We start from the raw sequence: 21,940 nt of genomic DNA on the forward strand, positions 1-21,940 counted from the left end.
AGCACGTCTCAAAAAAAAGTTGGGACAGGGCAACAAAAAGCTGGTAAAGTACGTGGTGCTAACAAGGAAGAGCTGAAAGAACATTTTGCAACTAATTAGGTTAACAGGTCAGTAACATATTTGGGCATCTCAGAAGCAAAGATGGGCAGAGGTTCACCAATATGTGAAAAGCTGCGTCGAACATTTTGGCAGATGGACATGTAGTTATCAATGGAACACAAGTGCAGTGATTATCTTATTCATAGCATATTGCCACTTCTTCCAGTTCCCCAACTGAAAGTCCATACCTCGATGGAGGATAGTGAAGGAGGATAGTGATGAGGATAGGGGGATATAATATCTCCCTTTTTCCCCCTCGAAAATAAGAGATATATAAACACAGGTATAGAAATGGGATACACATAAAGAGGGGTAACCATGTGCGGGTATGCATAAAGGGGGGGGGGGTTGCTTTGGACCTCTTCTTTTCTGTTCCCTCTGCTTCCTAGAAGCCTTGGAGAACAAAGAGCACATGCTGCGGTGTAGACAGATCTATTTTTAGGCACATGTTTAGAGGTTGGATCCTTCTATGTACCTATACTTGTATTATTGTATGTGTTTGTGATTGTATTTATGTGTATTTGAGAATGTTTTAAGATATGAACTGCAGATGATTTTGCAAAGTATGTAAAAGTTTTTATGTGAAAAACAATAAAAATAATTTAAAACACTGAAAGTCCGTACCTCATTACAGACAAGGAGCTGGAGAAAGTTTGTAGCCTGTGCATTACACCTGCGATCTATTGATCGCAATTGCAATGCTTTGCAGATTCATTTTCAAAAAAAAGAAATGCAATTTTTTATTTCTCTAGCATGTATATGTACTTGAATTTAGATGTGCTTTAGACATATTTAGAGTAAATTTACTGCTGGAAGCACATAGTTCTATTTTTTCTAAATGCAGCTAAACTGAATGCACGCAAATGCAAGTAAAACACACAGTATAAATTGTACTATTTTAAATCATTACATGTGTTTATATGCGTTTAGAAATGCTCTGAATGCATATAAACACATGCCTGTGTAAATGAGGCATAACATGCATCAAGCATGCAGATATGGACATTTTACTTTAATATTACCCTCCTGATCTGCAGACTTGTGTGAGGTCAGTAACTCAAAATACGAAAGCTAATATTTCACTATACATATTACGGAAGCAACATTTTTTTTTATGGAGGTTAGCATATTTCTCTTAGTAAAGGTTGACTTTACTGAACTGATTTATTCAAAAACTGTCAACTTCTGATTAACAAAAAATCTGGTTCAATGGGTGAAATATTCGTTTTGGGTTGAGTGATCCATTAGATTTCAATATTCATAAAGAACCATTTATGCCTCATACATAACACACAGTAGAAAGAACAGCAAGGCTATAAAAGAATACAATGATTAGCCATAGGGCACAAAAGATGCTGTGTAAACAAGTAATTTAAAAACACAATTATAGCCATTTGGAATGAAAGGGAACATATTACCTGATAGCCGGGTATTCCTGGTTCTCCCTGTGCCCCCATCCTGCCCGGAGATCCCTACAGAAACAAAGAATCACCAGTCAATTTTTCAGTCCCCGAAGTGATTCCTAAACTAAGCCTGTGGTTGAGCTAATAACATAAACATTTATATATATTTAGACCTGAGGCCTCGTGAGCTGTAAGAACTTCACAATCCTTTTCTGAGAAATATAGCATAGATACCATAAGGAAGGACAATGGTAGCAAGTAGATTCTCTATAGTCCTACATCCTGTAGTAATGTAGTAGCTCGCAGGATTGACCATAGAGATCGGTGGCAGAGCAGGTATTTGACATACATGTAAATGTCAGAAACTTGCAACAGCTGGAGATCAGAGTGCAAAGGCATTGGCCACTAGAAATAGAGACAATGTTGCTTTAACCACTTCCATACCAGGTACTTACGCAGCTTCCCGCCCAAGCCAATTTTCAGCTTTCAGCACTGTCGCACTTTGAATGGCAATTGCGCGGTCATGCTACACTGTACCCAAACAAAATTGGCGTCCTTTTTTCCCCACAAATAGAGCTTTCTTTTGGTGGTATTCGATCACCTCTGCGATTTTTTTTTTTTGCGCAACAACTAAAAAAAGGCTGAAAATTTGGGAAAAAAAATTACGTTTTTATTTTTTTCTGTTAATTTTTTTGTAAATACGTTTTCTCTTTCAATTACGGGCACTGATATGGCGGCACTAATGGGCACCGATGAGATGGCACTGATGGACATCGATGAGGTAGTACTGACGGGCACAGATGAGGTGGCACTGATTGGCAGTGCTGGTATGCGACACTGATGGGCACACATAGGCGGCACTGATGGGCACACATAGGCGGCACTGATGGGCACACATAGGCGGCACTGATGGGCACACATAGGCGGCACTGATGGGCACACATAGGCGGCACTGATGGGCACTCATGGGCGGCACTGGGCACTCATAGGCGGCACAGATGGGCACTCATGGGCGGCACTGATGGATACTTATGGGTGGCACAGATGGGCACTGATAGGTGGGCACTGGGCATGGATGGGCACTGTGGGGTGGCACTGATGGACACTGGGGTGGCACTGATGGACACTGGGGTGGCGCTGATGGACACTGGGGTGGCGCTGATGGACACTGGGGTGGCAGCACTGATTTTTGCCAGGTTGCCAGTCAGTGCCCATTTGTGGGCACTGACTGGCATCTTTTTTTTTTCTTTATGCTTTTTTTATTTTTATTTTTTACACTTTTTTTTTTTTTTTTTTTTTTCTGTCATTTTTTTTTTTTTGCCCACCCTGGTGCTCCAGGGTGGGCATCCCTGGTGGTCCAGTGTGGCGATCCGAGGGGGGGCTGCGCTGATAAACAATCAGCGCTAACCCCCCCTGTCAGGAGAGCCGCCGATCGGCTATCCTCTACTCGCGTCTGTCAGACGCGAGTGAGGAAGAGCCATCGACGGCTCTTCCTGTTTACATCGTGATCAGCCGTGGTTGGACACGGCTGATCACGTGGTAAAGAGTCTCCGCCGGAGGCTCTTTACCGAGATCGGTGATGCAGGGTGTCAGACTGACACCCCGCATCACCGATCGCCGCGATGCGCGCCCCCACGGGCGCGCGCGGCATGAAATCCTGCAGGACGTTCTAGAACGTCCTGTCAGGATTTCATAACCACTTCCCGGACGTAAATCGGCCATAGGCCGGGCGGGAAGTGGTTAAAGGATATCTAAACCCAAGAACATTAGTTTTCATTTTTCATACAAGCAAACATCAGCAAGTGTAGACAACACCTGTGTCCTTGGCACTTCCTGTGAATTAAACTGAAAGCACAAACATTCCTATTTTCTTCCTTCCAAGCTGTCTTCTGTAAACTACCAACTTTCCTGCACCCATGTAATGGAGATGAAGAGAGAATCATGTGTTTGTAGTCCTTTTCAAGAGTCAATAATAAGCTAAGGGCTTTAAAAAGGAGCAGTCTAGCAACACCTCCCAAAAAAGTATGTATAAACTGTATAGTCCCTTATCATCCCCTCCAAGAGCTTACAAACTATTGACGTTAGGCTAACTGGTCTGTAGTTCACAGAGATATATCTTGGTCCTTTTTTAAATATTGGTGCTACATTGTTTTTTCTCCAATCAGCTGGTATCATTCCAGTCAGTAGACTGTATGCAAAAATTAGGAACAGTGGTCTGGCAATTACTTGACTGAGTTCCTTAAGGACCCTCGGGTGCACCCTATCTGGTCCTGGTGGCTTATTAATGTTACATTTTTCAAGTATATTCCTAATTCTATCCTCTGTTGGCTATAAGGGTGCTTCCTGTGAAGTGTCATGAGTGTTGGTTTCTGAGGCACCCCCTTTGCCTTGTGAAGACTGAGGAGAATAATAAATTCAATACCTCCGCCATCTCTGCATCCTTTGTAACCAGATTCCCCTCATCAGTCTTTGTCTGGCCAATATGATCTGACCTCCCTCTTTTACCATTTATATACTTAAAGAATTTATTGGGATTTTTTTTTACTCTCCTCTGCGATGTGCCTTTCATGTACTATCTTAGCCGCCCTGATTGCACCCTTACATTTCTTATTGCATACTTTGTAAATTTGGAATGCCGATGATGAACCCTCAGCCTTATATTTTTGGAAGGCCTTCTCCTTTGGTTTTCTTTTTTTATTGGTTGAAGTAGACAGACCTTTTTTCAATCCAATGCCGCGTACACACGACCGTTTTTAATGTCCTAGAAAAAACAAAGTTTTTCTCGACGTGATTCTTGTCAAGCCTGCCTTGCATACACACGATCGTGAAAAAAATGCTTGAGCAAAGCGCGGTGACGTACAACACGTACGGCGGCACTATAAAGGGGAAGCTCCATTCAGATGGCGCCACCCTTTTGGGCTGCTTTTGCTGATTTTGTGTTAGTAAAAGTTTGGTGAGAGACGATTCGCGCTTTTCAGTCTTCATGCTTTTCAGTCTGTTACAGCGTGACGAATGTGCCATCTCCATTACAAACACTAGTTGTACCAGAATGAGTGCTCCCGTCTCATAACTTGCTTCTGAGCATGCGCGTTTTTCCCCGTCGTTAAAGCCTACACACGTCTGTTTTTCACGACGTGAAAAACGACGAGAAAAATTAGAGCATGTTCTGAATTTTTAATGGCAATTTTTCACGTTGAGAAAAATGCTCTGGAGCCTACACACGGTCATTTTTAATGACCAATTAAAAAAATTGCATTTTTCTCGTCATGAAAAATGTTCGTGTGTACGCGGCTTAACAATGTAACAATACTCCATAGTGAGTAAGAGTAACCATTCTAGGACAGTGTGTTATTTGAAGGATTACCAGGGAAAATAAAGAAGGAAGGCTGAAAAAAAGCAATGCACCATGACTTCAGATAGGTAATCTGCAGTATATTACATTTTTGTTTTGAAGTTCAGATACCCTTTAAGATTTGAAATTCGTACAAATGCCCTTTTCTAAATGGTTCTTATAAAATTACATAATGCATCAGTTAAATAGTACAGAGATGTGCACTGTGCTACAAAAAAAACATGTTCTGGGTCAGGCTTTTATTGTGGTTTTTGTCACCAGGACAGGAAGTGAGTAGAATCTACCCAATAGGGATGCAGCCAATGCTTACTAGAGAGGCGAAGGGTGATAACTCATATGTCATTTTTTATTGTTTTCTGTGTCTCCGCTAAAGAGGTAATTCTCACTTCCTGCGAGGTTACTAAGAATTGAGGATAAATCTATGTACTGGGGAAACAGAGAGAAATAAAAACTAGACAGAGGTTTTGGGGCTCCCCTTCTAAATATTAAAACAGTGACTACATTTGGACTTTCAACCATAAACTGTGGGTTTAGAATACATGATTTTGAGAACGTATGCGTGGCAACTGTATACCTACCACTGGTCCAAGAGTGCCTCTGCTTCCCTTTGGTCCTTGATTTCCTGTGGGTCCTGTTTGGCCTGGAGATCCCGTCTCCCCAAGATGCCCTTCAAAACCTTTGTTTCCCTATTAAACAGCCCACAGAATAACTGATTAAGACAAGTTAAGGTGTCATCCAGGAACAAGACATGGCGAACTACAGATGCCTGACCTTACCTTTCGTCCTGGCTTGCCCTTCTCGCCTTGTTTTCCTGGTTTTCCTTCCGTGCCCTAGGAATCAAAGGTAAAAGTGATATGTTTTTAAAATGAGAGAAATATCTTTTTTGAAATCTTGTTTAATTAAATCCAAACAGTCAGCCTTTAAAATAACTTTTGGGTGCCCAACTCTGGCCTTTCCTCCTTTTTGCCCAGTTCTCATGGTTGACGCCTTTAGATACTTAGGGGTGGTAATTTCCCTGGCTATTACAGACTACTCCCATTGAAATATATCCACGCTGCTAGCCAAGTTTTGCGACAAAACAAAACTTTCGCATAAACGGTTACCTACTATGGTAGGACAGGCGAACCTGGAGAAAATGATGATGCCCAAGTTGCTTTACTTTTTGCACAATGCCCCAGTTATGCTGCCCCTCAAAATGTTTAGGGTAATTAACTCCATCTTCCGACACCTGTTGTGGAAGCAGAACTCACCCAGAATCCGTTTGGAACATCTTTAGTGCCCAAAAAGTGCAGGGAGAATGCCTGGATATACCATTTGGTTGCTCAGTTGCTCGGGTGGAAAATGAGGTGACAATCTGCAAATCTTCCCGGAGTTGGCCATGCCTTCCTATGCTGCTAAATGGCATATGCATGGCATTACGCATTTAAAACATTTTATGGGCAGGGAAATTGTTATCGTTTTCTTTACAAACTATGTATTTTTCTTGGCTGTGCTTCATCTGGCAATATTCACTTTCTTTATTCTTCCTAGAGACCATTGTCACTCAAATGGAAATGAATGGCAAATCCAAAATGTTACAGGTGATCTTGTAAGAAGAGAAAAAAGGGATCCTCCAATTGAAATATCTATCTTGATGACAGCTATCTAAAAGGAGAACTTCCTCTCACTGGACAGATTTCCTATACTTTCCTGGTGCGTTTTAGCAGAGGAAGGGAGGGGAAATATCGCCATGGGGACACACATAATATAAAAAAACAAAAAAACTAATGGGCGTTTATTTTTTATTTCTTACTTTGTATAAACAACAAAAACCTGGGTAACATGACTTGTTCATGTGGGATTACCTATCAATGAATATATTGAGCCTTTCACGGTGCATGTGGTCCAGACATAAACCAATTTCCACCTGCAGATGACTTTCAGGTTGGCTTGCACCTGTGTTTCTACCGTTTTAATGTATCTCATGTTTTTAGAGCTTCAAGCTGTACCTTTCATGCTGAAAAGGAATGTGGTTCAGCCTTGCACTGCTGTGCCGAGATTCTTTTGTGTCCACAGACTAGCCTAAAGCTATATTTCAAGCAACAGAAACACATCTGCTTATACAAATTAATTCATGTCCAAAATGCACAGAAGGAAGCTATAAAGGAAAGGCAGTGGGGCCTTGTTTTGTTAAAGCATGAACCTATATCAAAAATTTGAACGTTTGCTACATTACAGAAAATCATGAAAGGTTAAATGTGGTTAAGTAGTGCCCTGAAAAAAAAAAAACCTTTTGCCTTAAATTCCTCTTGAAAAATAGTAATGCACATTCTAGCCCGTGACAGTGCCTAGGCAATGTTGTGCTGTAGCTTCAATAGCTGAATATCTGCTATGTGAGCTCATATAGCAAAGCTGCCTCTGACTGCTAGTCTAATATGATTTGTAGTAAGATTTAGCCGTATCACTACTGTGCTGTCCACTGTTCTCCTTACTGGAGATTAAACTATATCTAAAGGACCTGCAGCACAAGTATCTGCCTGCTTCTACTCAATCATTTTGTGGTTCTGTGCTTTCTCCACCTCTCCTGATGCTTCTTAATCACTGCCCTACCAGTCACCAGATCACTACTCTTTGGCAATTCTGATATCAGAAGGCAAAGCCTTGCTCTCCTGACCACAGAAGTTCTACCATGTCAAAGCTGAAAAACTCTGGCATAGTACCTCGACAAGCAAGGCTTAAAAGTGACAAGTGCAAAGGCTGAGGTCATATGAAAAGCATGGCCCTGGAATCTAGAGGCTTCACAAAGAAACAAGGCTTGATTAACAGGATTCTGCAGGTTTCACAACGTGTAGTACTTCTTCATCCCTCTTAGCTTAGGCAGTTTTTTTTTTATAAATGCGTGTTTACTTTGAAAAAAAAAATTGGTTCCCATAGCCGCCAGGAAGATTCACCACCTTTACATGCCAAGTCCCAGTTGAATCTAAAAATGTTAAATCTGCTAGGTAGTTATAGGTAATTTTGGATTTGTTAAGCTGAATGTTTTCAAACTAAAGTAGACCATACATGGGTTGAAATTTGGCTGGTTTAGCAGAGACTGGGCAAATTTCAATCCATGTATGGGGAGGCCGATTGTACCCAAGTTCATAAATCGAATGACTTGGGTAAAACCATGCAGTCAGATTTTTCTACATGCGATTACTGCCAGAGGTCTGAAAACAGTGGGGGATTTCTTCACATCTCTTAACAGTGAAGTCAAGCATAAAATGAAACCAGTTTCAGAGGATTGTAACTAGGAGTGTTTCTGGCCAATAAAGTTAATCGTAGACATGCTTTACCCACTTTTGGGTACACACAACTGACAAATGTCTATCACTAGGCTAAAGTGATATTAAACCCTCTTTCAGAAGCCGATTCAGTCACTTACTGAGTATGCAGCTTCTTTATCCTTTAATCCTTGCCTATGTTCCTGTGTAAACTGGTGCAATGGCTGCTGCCCACAGTTTTCTATTTCAGTGTGCCTCCTCTCTCTTGCAGCAACCTATGGAGCCAACCCATGTATGCAGGGATAGATTGTTTCTCCCTACACTTTGTGCATCAAAGAAACACAGTCCCACAGTCTAGGAAGACAATGCACTCTCTTCCTCCCCTTTCTCCAAGCTAACAGACTGCTCCAGATTGGGTTATCCACTGTTGGTGACATCACAATGGTGTTGCACAGAGTGGCTCTGAACCTCCTCTTCTTGGGTTCACCCACTGGCACTCTGGGCTCCTCCTCTTCTCAGTGTGACACCATACGAAGCCACTCTCTATGGAAGTGCACCTGCAGGCTTGTTCCCGAGCAACTATTGACACACACACAGCACGGCTCAGCCCTGCCTCTCACTCTCTGCTCACAAGATTTGATTGACAGCAGCAGGAATCGATGGCTCCCTCTGCTGCCTCTGTGAGCAGAGAGGAGAGAGCTGCTGCATATGGGAACAGTGCTGGATCAAGATCAGGCTCAGTATACAGCAGGGACGTGCAGTCAGGGAAGGCAGGTGAGGCAGAGCCATGAACATAAAAAATAAATAAAAATCAAGCTTTGAGGGTCATAGCTCGGCAACCTGGTGGGGTAGCCGAAGTCCTAACCCACCATTGGTCAAAATTTGGGTCTCCTAGGACCTATGGTTCCAGAGATACGGGGCTCCTTGTGCAGCCTGTCAGAAGCTACAAACTGAGCGGCCAGTTTAAATACAAGCTGGCGCACACTGTTTGCAGCAGACTGAGAGGATGAGCTCACAGTGCCTCTCATTTCTTGTCAGAGGCACTGAGATCAATGGACATTTGGCCCAAGCTGTCCAATAAAAATGTTGCAGTGGAGGTTGTTCTCTCACTGCAGTGTCATAGAAAGGGGCATGTATCTCCCGTCCAGCCCAGCCCTTTAAACTAGAAGGAAAAAACATGGGTTTATGGGTATAAGATGTACCCATAAATTCCATGTTTTTCTCACAGTTAAGAGGGAGAATGAGAATCTTCTGCTTCTGAAAGGGTACTGTTTTAATCAAGATAAATCATATTTTATTATGCTACAGTATATGGTTATAACATAATCATTTATCTATTTACTGTGAAATTACGGTTTTGAAGTTATAACTTCGAACTTCAGTAATTTGTCCGTTAAGTCACCTGGTTAAAATTCCTTAATTTTGCTCTTCAGCAAAGCATGTAGTACAGTACAACAACAAAAAATAGTGTGCCAAACATGGCGGATCAGAAACCTTCATAGAGCAGTAAACAGTAATAAACCATGAAATATGTCAATTCACATTTGGAACCGTGTCATCTTGTTTAATTCTATGACCATTGGGGATCCAATTACATGGCTCCTAGAACATACAATGCAAGAAAATATAATACTAGTGTGTAAACAGGGGTCCGACCCATGCAAGCTTAAGCCATAAGAGCGTGGTTTCTTTTTCTTATCTGTAAAACCTAAGTTAGGACAGAGATGGGGGATAAGGGAGGAACAAATGTGAGAAAAAAAGAAGAGGAAAATCAAGGAATTGGTGCAGGAGCTGGTGCTCGTCCAACAAGCCAAAGGATACCAATCAATCAATCAATCACTACTGGGGCTGTACAAATCAAGGAAATCGGTACGAAGCATTAATTTTGTGAACACTGAAAGTCATGCCAATAATAAGACTAAGGCTTTTGACAAGTAGTTTCCAATGGAACATGTAGTTTATTGTGCTCAATATGTTAAGCTAAAAAATTCTGAGGGTTCAAAACAAATACAAGGTTGAGGGATCATCATTAGCATTCAGACTTTATAAAAAATGCAACAAGAAATGTAAGGGTGCAATTAGGGCGGCTAAGATAGAACATGAAAGACACATAGCGGAGGAGAGCAAAAAAAAAAAAAAATCCCAAGAAATTCTTTAAGTATGTAAACAATAAAAAAGGGAGGACAGAATTAAAATTAGACTTGGGAAACTTAACATTAATAAATTACCGGGACCAGATGGCTTGCACCCGAGGGTACTTAGGAAACTCAGTCAAGTAATTGCCAGACCATTGTTCCTAATTTTTACTGACATTCTACTGACTGGAATGATACCAGCTGATTGGAGAAAAGCCAATGCAGCACCAATATTTAAAAAGGGCCCAAAATACATCCCTGGGTATTACAGACCAGTTAGCCGAACATTAATAGTATGTAAGCTCTTGGAGGGGATATAAGGGACTATATACAAGATTTTAGTAATGAGAACGGTCTCATTAGCAGTAATCCGCATGGATTCATGAAAAATCATTCTTGCCAAACCAATCTATTAACCTTCTATGAGGAGGTGAGTTGGCATCTAGATAAAGGAAGGCCCATAGACGTGGTGTATCTGGATTTTGCAAAAGCATTTGACACAGTTCCCCATAAATGTTTACTGTACAAAATAAGGTCTGTTGGCATGGACCATAAGGTAAGTACATGGATTGAAAACTGGCTAAAAGGGAGAGTTCAGAGGGTGGTGATAAATGAGGAGTACTCGGAATGGTCAGGGGTGGGTAGTGTGATCCCCCAGGGTTCTGTGCTGTGACCAATACTGTTTAATTTGTTCATAAACGACCTGGAGGATGGGGTAAGCAGTGCAATCTCTGTATTTGCGAACGATACCAAGCTAAGCAGGGAAATCATTTCTCTGCAGTATGTGGAAACCTTGCAAAAAGATCTGAACAAATTAATGGGGTGGGCAACCACAATAAAAATGAGGTTCAATGCAGAAAAAAGTAAAATAACGCATTTGGGTGGCAAAAATACAAATGCAATTTATACACTGGGGGGAGAACCTCTGGGGGAATCTAGGATGGAAAAGGACCTGGGGGTTCTAGTAGATGATAGGCTCAGCAATGACATGCAATGCCAAGCTGCTGCTAATAAAGCAAACAGAATATTGGCATGCATTAAAAAGGGGATTAACTCCAGAGATAAAACAATAATTTTTCTGCTCTATAAGACTCTGGTCCGGCCGCACCTAGAGTATGCTGTCCAGTTCTGAGTACCAGTCCTCAGGAAGGATGTACTGGAAATGGAGAGAGTACAAAGAATGGCAACAAAGTGAATGAAGGGTCTTAGTTATGAGGAAAGGTTGCGAGCACTGAACTTAATCTCTCTGGAGAAGAGACACTTAAGAGGGGATAGGATTTCAATCTACAAATACCATAATGGTGACCCCACAATAGGGATAAAACGTTTTTGTGGAAGGGAGTTAAACAAGACACGTGGCCACTCATTAAAATGAGAAGAAAAGAGGTTTAACCTTAAACTACCTAGAGGGTTCTTTACTGTAAGAGCGACAAGGATGTGTAATTCCTTACCGCAGGTGATGGTATCAGCAGGGGGGCATAGATAGGCATAGATAAGCACCTGAACGACCACAACATACAGGGATATACAATGTAATACTGACATATAATCACACACATAGGTTGGACTTGATGGACTTATGTATTTTTTCAACCTCACCTACTATGTAAATAGGTAATACTACTTCAACCTAAACGTTTTAAATTTATCCAGCTGCATTCTGAATTTGAAAAGCTTTTTTAGAAAGATATATTCATCAAGGAATTTTTTTTTTTTTTCAAGTATCGACAAACTTGATAGTTTCCAGGAATCATTTGCATACACATATGTAAGTATTGCTAGCATATCTATATCTATAGAAGGCAAATATCTTATGCTGTGATTTGACTGCAGCTGGAGCAGAGTCCCTGGAATAAGACAAGCAGTTGAAACCACAAAACATTTCTTCCCGCAGACACAGAAGTGTCTCCATGTATTAAACATCGACTTGTGCACCAACATGCATCAGGCAGGGAGCAGGGCTGCAGGAAATTTGAAGGATTACCATGGCTGTTCTTGAACTCCAATCTCATAAAATTATACAATCCATATTCATTGGTGTGCCCAGTGATCAGAGATGAGAAAAGCAAAAACTGCTGTCTACAGCTAAACAGGGGAGGGTTATGAGTGACAGTGGATTGGCGCGAGATGAAATGACATGCAGTGTGACACAGCAGAATCTCCCAACTACCAATAGCATAAAGAGATGAAATGTACTTGTCTGCACTCCAAGCCAAATCACTCTGCCATGGAACTATGTTGAAACATTCTCTCCAAAGCAAATATAAAGTCATGTGATGTGGTATATGTAGCAGGCAATTTGGTTTTTCTACAGACAGGCTGTATTAACTGTTTGATGCTGTTGCTCTGGTAACATGAGAATAATTTAAGGAAATTATTAGCACCTCCCAGTTTGACAAACAATACTAAACAACAAATGTGATCAGGTTGTGGTAAACCACTAAACAAATTTAGTGAAAAAGCAAATTCTTTGAACATCGGATTCGAGCCTCATGGTAGTCTTTTGGAATATGTCCTTGTCTTTAAGTTTTTGTAACCCCCCCCCCCCAAAACAAAATTGATCCTGTTCCCTGTACTGTGTAATTTGGTCCCTTGTTTAACCTAAAACCTGGCTGATCCTACTTAGTTCCCCCCTGTAAACTGACCATGGTTTATCATGGCTGCTGAGCCCTGACACCGTGGTCAGTTTACGTGCCTCTGTCAGCTGCAGCTCTCCTCTGTCCTCTCTGACCTGTCCCCTCTCCCCTCCCTCCCTTCCTGTCAGCTAGTCTGTGCCGCCCTGCTCCCTGACCCTGAACGACCGTTCTCATGAGTTAACCGATGAAGCTGACTGATGGTCTGATGTGCCTAAACACCATCAGTTAAAAAAAGATCGAGTCCAACGCAGTGACGTAAAACACAACGATGTGCAGAGAAAAATGAAGTTCAATGCTTCCAAGCATGCGTCGACTTGATTCTGAGCATGCGCTGGTTTTTAACCAATGCTTTTGCTTACTAACCATTGGTTTTGACCTATCGGTTAGGCGTCCATCGTATGAATTTTAAAGCAAGTTCTACATTTTTGGACCGAAGGATAACTAACCGATGGGGCCCACACACGGTCGGTTTGGACCGATGAACCGTTCTTTCATTCCTTTTTTTATCGGTTTAGACTGATCGTGTGTACGCGGCCTAATACTTTTTCCCTGTGTCATTCCATTTTATTACCCATAAATTAATTTCTGAACACATTTGTTTTGGTTTCTTTTTATATATGGATTGCATGGGTTATTACTGACATGTGGTGAAACCTTCATGTCAATAGCACTTTTAAAAATATATTTACCTAGAAAAATGGTGACATGTTCAATACTTATTTTACCCGCTGTATATGAAACCCCCACTTTAGGAAGTCCTAAGGTAATATCTTACCTCTAGATTTTCAGTTACATTGGCTCTTCTTGCTAATTTGGTCATCCCTTTCCCTTCCTGAACTGTTTAGGAAACTGCAAATGTAGTTACTTATACTGGCTGCACTGAAAAATAGGATTTTCTAAATAACGGTAAAATCCTTTTCTTTGACACATTAAAGACGGCCATACATGGATTAAAATTTGGTTGGTTCAGCAGGGACCAGCGTAATTTTGATGCGTGTATGGACAGGCTAGTCAACTGAGTGACTCCTGCACAACCAGCCTGTCAGATTTTCCCTGCTCAATCAGCTATGGCGGCAGTGCTGATCGGTGTATTCTGATAGCAAGGAAGTCTCTCCGTTGTCAGAATACAAAGGCTCAGTGTGTTTCCCCCATCCACATTCAATGCACTATGCTTCACTGTGGGTATGGTGTTCTTTTGGCGATGTGCAGTGCTGTTTTTTTGCCAAACATATCTTTTGGAATTATGGCCAAAAAGTTCAACCTTGTTTCATCAGATCCCAACACATTTTCCCACATGCTTTTGGGAGACTTCATGTGTGTTTTTGCAAAATTTAGCTGGGTTTGGATGTTTTTCTTCGTAAGAAAAGAATCCTGTCTTGCCACTCTACCCCATAGCCCAGACATATGAAGACTACAGGAGATTGTTGTCACATGTACCACAAGCCAGTACTTGACAGATATTTCTGCAGCTCCTTTAATGTTGCTTTAGGCCTCTTGGCAGCCGCCCTGACCAGTTTTCTTCTCGTCTTTTCATAATTTTTGGAGGGACATCCAGTCCTTGGTAATGTCACTGCTGTGCCATATTTTCTCTACTTGATGATAACGGTCTTCACAGTGTTCCATGGTATATCTAATGCCTTGGAAATTCTTTTGTACCCTTCTCCTGACTGACACCTTTTAACAATAAGATCCCTCGGATGCTTTGGAAGCTCTCTGTGGACCATGGCTTTTGCTGTAGGATGCAACCAATAAAATGTGAGGAAAGACCTACTAGAACAGCTGAACTTTATTTAATGATGGCAGGTGTGGCATTTAATTCTGAACACAGCTACCTCCCCAGTTATGAGAATGTACACACTTATGCAACCACATTATTTTAGTTTACTTTTACGCCCACCCCCCCACCTTCTTAAAAGATTTCAGTTTGTTTTTCAATTGAGTTTTACAGTTTATAGGTCACATTTAAGGTGGAAAAAGTTCTGTAACGATTTATCTTTGTCTCATTTTTTTTTTTTTTTACATCACAGAAACCTGACATTTTAAAAAGTGGTGTGTAGACTTTTTCTATCCACTGTAAAGTATCCTTGATGTACACAGAGCCCATAAAAGCACTCAAAGCACTCAGGTGGAAGGAAGCAACAACTGACCTGACTGGTTCCATGTGAAATTTTTGCACCTGGAGTGAGGTGTTGACATACCCCTTTTGGACTTGGAGGTGGTGAACAGATTTGAATAGAAATCCCGAACATTGTACTGCGATTCAAGGGCAGAGGGCTGGCCCTTAACCTGGGCTCCAGTAAGCAAGCTGACTGATGCTGGGTCTTATTCAACCCAGAAGAGAAGAATTGTTGCATTGCTTGGTTAGTAAAGCAGTTGGAGCTGATGATTTAAAATGTTTTATTTTATTGATGCTGTTGCCCGCTATCTTCTGTTTTTGGCAAAGCTGGAGTTTAGCTTTAAAGTCTCAGTCAGCACTACCTTAAAGTGGAGTTTAACTATTATAGTTATACCAAAAGAAGGGAAGGACCCTCAAGACCCTGCGGCATACAGGCCTATATCCCTCTTATGTTCTGATGCCAAGATTATAGCTAAGGTCTTGGCAACAAGGCTTAATAGGCTAATCTCAAAGTTAATTCATCCAGACCAGACAGGATTCATAGCTAATAGATCTACCAGCATGAATATCAGAAGAACATTTCTAAATTTACAGACCCCGTCACAGAATGAGGGAACAAGAGCTGTATTGTCACTAGATGTGACTAAAGCCTTCGACAGCGTAGAATGGGGGTATATTTGGAGGGTTTTGGGTAAATTCGGATTCGGCCCGACATTCATTAGGCTGATAAGAATGCTTTATGATAATCCTAGTGCCAAACTAAAAATTAACAACGAATTTTCGGAAAAGATTACTCTTGAGAGGGGGACGAGACAGGGGTGTCCCTTGTCACCCCTGCTCTTCGCCCTAGCGATGGAACCATTGGCAATAGCCATAAGGTCAAGTACTGAGATAACCGGATTCCAGAGGAAGATGGGAGAGGAAAGAATCGCGCTATATGCCGATGACATTCTCCTCTTCCTGGGGGATACGGAACAATCATTGGTAAAGGCAATGAGTCTGGTAGAAGAATTTGGGAGCTTTACAGGATTAGAAATAAACTGGGGGAAATCCGAGCTGCTCCCGATAGATCCACTTGGAGAAACGGCGATATTGGAAATGCCACAATTAACGGTGGTAGACACAATGAGATATCTGGGGGTATTGGTGACGAAAGATCCGAATCAATACATCCATAAAAACCTAACCCCGCTATTGGCTAAATTTAAACAAAAAATCCATATTTGGAAACGGCTTCCGTTGTCAGTCGCCGGCAGATGCAGTTTAATAAAAATGATTTGGCAACCACAACTGCTATATATACTGCACAATTCTCCAATATGGATCTGCAAAAAGTGGTTCAATAAAATCGAAACTCTCTTCAGAGAGCTTATATGGAAAGGGGGGCAAGCGAGGATCCGTCTCCGTACATTGCAGCTCCCGGTGGGGGAAGGAGGACTTGCAGTCCCCCAACCCGAGATTTACTACCTATCGGCACAACTGCAACAAATAGGAGGATGCAATGTTCCGGGAGGAGGTACCCCTAATGGGAAGATACTACTAAACGGGGTTCCCCATGATACCATCATTGAAGCGCTAGAGGCAGATTCCTTCAGTCACAGGAACCCAACAGTAAAAATGATAACTAAAATATGGAAAACAGTTAAAAAGCTGATGGGATACACCGGGTTTACTGAATACTCTCCATTGTGGAATAATATTAAACTGAAGGAAATCCTCCAGATAGGGAAAGTTAGGACATGGGAAACAAAGGGTATTAAAAGGTTGAGGCAACTGTATAAGGAGGATAGGTATAGGAAGTTCCTGGACCTGAGAGAGGAATTTGGTATACCGCAACACTCATTTTTTACCTACATGCAGGTAGGACATGCCCTTGGGGCCCAATTTGGGTCACAAACTCCAGAATGGAGTGAAACGCCCCTCTTCCAGGTTTTGGCTAATGCAGGATCAACTAAGGGACTCATTTCGGAGATATACGGACAGATATGTAAAAAGGTTAATATAGGTACTAGTCTCCCAAAAATAAGAGAGAAATGGGAGGAGGACATCGGGGAAATAACACAGGATCAGTGGAAGAGGGTCCTGGAGATGGGACCGAAAGTTTCGGTCTCACCTCCACAGAGGGTCTCCCATCTGATGCTGATAAATCGAGCCTACTATACGCCTAAACGTTTGTTTAAATATGGAAGAAGAATAGATGATAAATGCCCTAGATGCCAAGGGACTGGAGACCTAATACACATGATGTGGCGCTGCCCAAGGCTGTTCCGATACTGGGAGGGAGTGATAAACTATCTAAACGACACATTCGGAACACCCTTGGAGGTGGAGGCCACACTGTGTGTATTGGGATATAGGAAGGAACGGGAGGAGAAGAAGACTACAACAGTTGTAATATTGAGATGCCTGTTTCAAGCCAGGAAATTAATAGCTACAAGATGGCAGGCGGCAACACCCCCGGCAATAAGAGACTGGATCAGGATAGTAAATGAGACGATTTGTAAAGAAAGGGCAGTCTATATAAAAAGAGGCAATCTTAAGGAGTTTGAGGAGATGTGGAAACCATGGTTGGGAAGAAGGGATATTCCTCTCTAGAGGGTAAGAACCATAGACGGGCGGAGTATAATTTTAAATAACACCGTAAGACAAAAGTATATGTGAGTTAACCCAGGAAAACTAAGGGTAATCCTGAAACCTCATCGGGGAGGGGAGATAGTGGACCAAGGGAGTAAGGCCACAGGCCTAATGGCGGAAAAGAACCTTTTTTCCACCTTCCTCTTTTTGTGTGTTTTTTTTTTTTTTTTTTCCCTTTTTTCCTTTATATCAGAAAGTTAGTTAAGATGATTTCACTCTTCAGATTTTCTGTACTTGGTAAAAAGATGATGATATATAAATATATGTGGAATAATGTTTGTTCCTGATTTTATTGAATGAAATGCTAAATAACTGAATGTGAAAAAGAAAAAAGATAAATAAAGAATGAATATTTAAAAAAAAAAGTGGAGTTCCACCCAAAAATGGAACTTGCATTTTTGTGGAATCCTCCCCTCCTCCAGTGTCACATTTGGCACCTTTTTTTAGGGGGGAGGAGGGAGCAGATACCTGTGTAATACAGGTATTTGCTCCCACTTCATGGCATAGATCACCGCTGTGATCACGGTGACCTACGCCACTTCCTGTGCCTACACTGTCCTCCCCCGCTGTCTTCTGGGAAACACACGGGTCCCAGAAGACAGCAGGGACCAGTGAGGGCGCACAGTGCGACTCGCGCATGTGCAGTAGGGAACCAGGAAGTGAAGCCGCAAGGCTTCACTTCCTGATTCCCTCACGAGGATAGCGGCGGGGGCAGCCGAGCAACTGATCGGTTTCGGTTCCCGACATCGCAGACAGGTAAGTGTCCATGTATTAAAAGTCAGCAGCTGCAGTATTTGCAGCTGCTGGTTTTTAATATTTTTTTGTTAGGCGGACCTACGCTTTAAAGATCTGTTCTTAACCTCAACGAACTATAGAATGCTTTAATGGATTCAACAAACCTGCTTAAAGTTTGCGCGTACATTGCTCTTATACAAGCTGAAGCCCATATGAACAAGGCCATATATATATATATATATCACACACACACACACACACACACACACATATATACAAATATATATCTATTAATGTCCTTTTTCCTTGTAAAACATGTCTTAAGACATGCACATCTGGAGTAAATGTAGCCTCAACCCTCTACTCATAGGCCTCAATCCATGCAGATATTTTTATGTCTTTTATATTCTTAGCAGAGTTGTAATATCTCTTCAAAAAAATATAAAATTGTAGCTGTGCTCATTTTCTGACAACACATAATCCAATAATGTGCAACTAATCCAAAAAAATGTATCTAGCCAAATGATGGCAAAAAAATAAATTGCACAGTTCTCTTTACTTGGCAAGCCCGATCTTTACCATGCTGGTTTTAAAGGAGCCCAGTAATGAGAGAAAAAGCGGACCACCATCTGAAAATACTAGTTGGCTGCAGTCTCTGACTTCAATACTATGGGGTTGATTCACTAAAACTGGAGAGTGGTAAAATCTGGTGCAGCTGTCCATGGTAGCCTATTAGCTTCTAACTTCAGCTTGTTCAATTATGCTTTGACAATAAAACATGTAAGCTTATTGGTTTCTATGCAGAGCTGTACCAGATTTTTCACCCTCCAGATTTAGTAAATCAACCCCTATGAGACAGTGGCCTGGAACAAGTATGCATTTACTCATAACAGAACTTTTGCATTAGATAATAACCCAGAGGATCAACATGAATAGAAGACTTCTAGAATTTTTAGAATGTCAGCAATGACAGTCCCTGTATTTTTCTCAATACATGCATCACTTACTATCCCTAAGGCATAAACTGAATCACCCCATGAAGACAGCATCGTTGTTGGGAATTGATCACAGACTCAAGATGGCTAACCATCCTGTGCTACCCATAAAACAAGAATGATTATTAAAGTGTATGTATGTATGTATGAAAAAGAATAAACAATATATTCAGTACAGCTCTGCAATATACGCATAGCTTCTCAGGTTTAAAAATGCATGAAGTACAAAGAAAAAAACTTGACTTATTTGGCCTGGCAAAAATCCAGTAAGCTCCCAACTTTCTCTTTGGACAAGGAACACAAGGAATAAGGTAAAAATGTAATGCGGTTTTCTAGAGGGAAAGCAGGAGGTCAGGAAGTAAATTTGATTAATACCTGAACATACCCTTTGGGTAAAAACATCTACATGCAACAGACAGCCTCTCTCATTTTTATATTAAACCTACTCTAAAAAAACAGCAACAACTTTTCCATTACTTTATATAATAGCAGTCTACTGTCACTAAATATCCCTGCGTGATTATCTCACGCTGCCTACAATCATTAATAATACTTCCAAAGTTCTAATAATGACCTAAGCTCATCAGTCCTGCCTGTAACATTGTTTGTTTTCTCTCTGCAGTAATTGAAGATTGAAAGCCATCTGGAGTAAACAATACAATTCTTAGAAAGCTAGAATAGTCACTTGTGGTTATGCCAAGTAATTGACGTTTTCTGGCTGCAAACATGTCGATCTTCAATGGAAGAGGAAATAATGTACGATATGGGTAACAAACACAGGCACAAAGCACAAGGTGTGTGCAAGCCTTCCCCCTCTAGGTACCTCTAATATGAGATGTTGGCCATGGTCTGCTTGTAACAAGAGGGATTCCATAATGCGGGCTCGGGTTTCTCACACACTCTAGGATGACTTTCCTGGAGCGGATACCCAATCTCTGGCTTGTCATGAGACCAAAAATTTACTCTGTAGAAATGCTGGATCTGAGCTCAGGACTCAACGCCAGCTGGCTCTGCTGCAGACAATCCAGACGGCCGCTTAACTCTGTAATAGCCATTGTCCTCCAACTTATAGGAGCAATGTTTAGTTGGACACGTGTAAAAACCTGTTTTAGTTCTCCATGAGTAATATAAAAAATTGGCTGAAATTACAAGCAAAAAACTTTTAAACTTTGTCATAAATCGTGGACCTTCAATAAAATTGCTCAGAAATATCAGATGTACATGGTCATCATTGCAATAAATGATATTGAACTCTGATAACATTTCATGCAACACCAACAGTATATTAATGGCTTTCAACCCAAGAGTTTTTACTTGTATTGCATTAGTGCTCATGTACAATGCATCTGCACACAAAGAAGCAGCTCCTACAGACTTTTGAGCTCTTATTTTTTCTGTCTGCAAACGCCCCTCCACGTTAGCCAATGGACACCATGCACACTTTTTCAGGTGTTTTCAGGCATATGCTTCTGCAGCAGAAAAAAGCCCCCACCGTTTGTGAGAGGAGCTGGTGCCCCAAAGAGCTCACAAACATGTGAAAAAATATACAGTGGTTAGGAAAATACTATCTAGAAGGGTTTGTGAAAAAAAAAACACTAATGCTGTGTACACACGGTCGGAATTTCCGACAACAAATGTTCGATGTGAGCTTGTTGTCGGAAAATCCGACAATGTGCATGCTCCATCGGACATTTGCTGTCGGAGTTTCTGACAACAAATGTTTGAAAACTGGTTCTCAATTTTTCCGACAGCAAAAGTTCTCATCGGAAATTCCGATCGTCTGTAGCCTATTCCAACGCACAAAAATCCTACGCATGGTCAGAATCAATTTGAAGCATGCTCGGACTCATTGAACTTCATCTTTCTCTTCTCATCTTAGTGTTGTACGCGACCGCGTTCTTGACGTTAGGAATTTCCGACAACATTTGTGTGACCGTGTGTATGCAAGACAAGTTTGAGCGAACAATCCGTCGAAAAAAAAACACGGTTTTGATGTCAGAATGTCCGATCTTGTGTACGCGGTATTAGGCTCCATGCACATAGGTTTAAAAACGTTACTACTACAGGAGGTTTATGTTCTGCCTGTAGAAGCAGCTCAATGGTATCCTATGTGTCCATGTACATTAGGATGTTAAGAGGCAGTTTAACATTTAGAGGCAGACAACAGACATTTTTTTAAGCCCAGTGTACATAGAGCCTAATGCTCAAAAAAGGTTGAAAGAGCTCAATAAAAAAGCGAGAAAGAGCACAAAAAAAAAAAGAAGAACAAGCTTCTTTAAGCTTTCATAGGCAGAAAAAAAAAGCTCAAATGCCTGTAAAAAGCAGCTCTTTTTTTGAGCCCTTAGTCTTTATAGGCTTGGAATGGGGAAGTGACCAATTTTTGTTGCCTTTAATTAATTGTATATGTTGCGCCCCCTTACTTTCAGTATGGGCACTGCGCTAAAGTTAGTGGGGAATGGGAGAGTTATTTTGCTCCCATTCACAATTTGCTAAATTGCGGGCTGCTGTCGTTCCTGAACTGTCCTGTAGGTCAGTCTGCGCTCCAGGGGTGTCAGTTCCACCCCTGGGCGACAGGTGGCGCTAGAGGTGTTCT

The 21,940-nt window shown here is 41.4% G+C and overlaps 1 protein-coding gene across 2 annotated transcripts in view; it reads right to left on the bottom strand.

The window, feature by feature from the left end:
* The window catches only part of COL27A1 (collagen type XXVII alpha 1 chain), a 540,002-nt gene that overhangs the window by 110,002 nt on the left and 408,060 nt on the right, over positions 1–21,940 (bottom strand). For both annotated transcript variants that reach the window (XM_040324820.1, XM_040324819.1), the window contains exons 38-40: positions 5,631–5,684; positions 5,433–5,540; positions 1,518–1,571 (exon numbers count right to left, since the gene is read on the bottom strand). In XM_040324820.1, coding sequence (XP_040180754.1) covers positions 1,518–1,571; positions 5,433–5,540; positions 5,631–5,684 — 216 coding nt within the window. The remainder of the gene's footprint in view (positions 1–1,517; positions 1,572–5,432; positions 5,541–5,630; positions 5,685–21,940) is intronic.

The sequence above is a fragment of the Rana temporaria genome, chromosome 9, assembly GCF_905171775.1.
Source record: "Rana temporaria chromosome 9, aRanTem1.1, whole genome shotgun sequence".
NCBI lineage: Eukaryota > Metazoa > Chordata > Amphibia > Anura > Ranidae > Rana > Rana temporaria.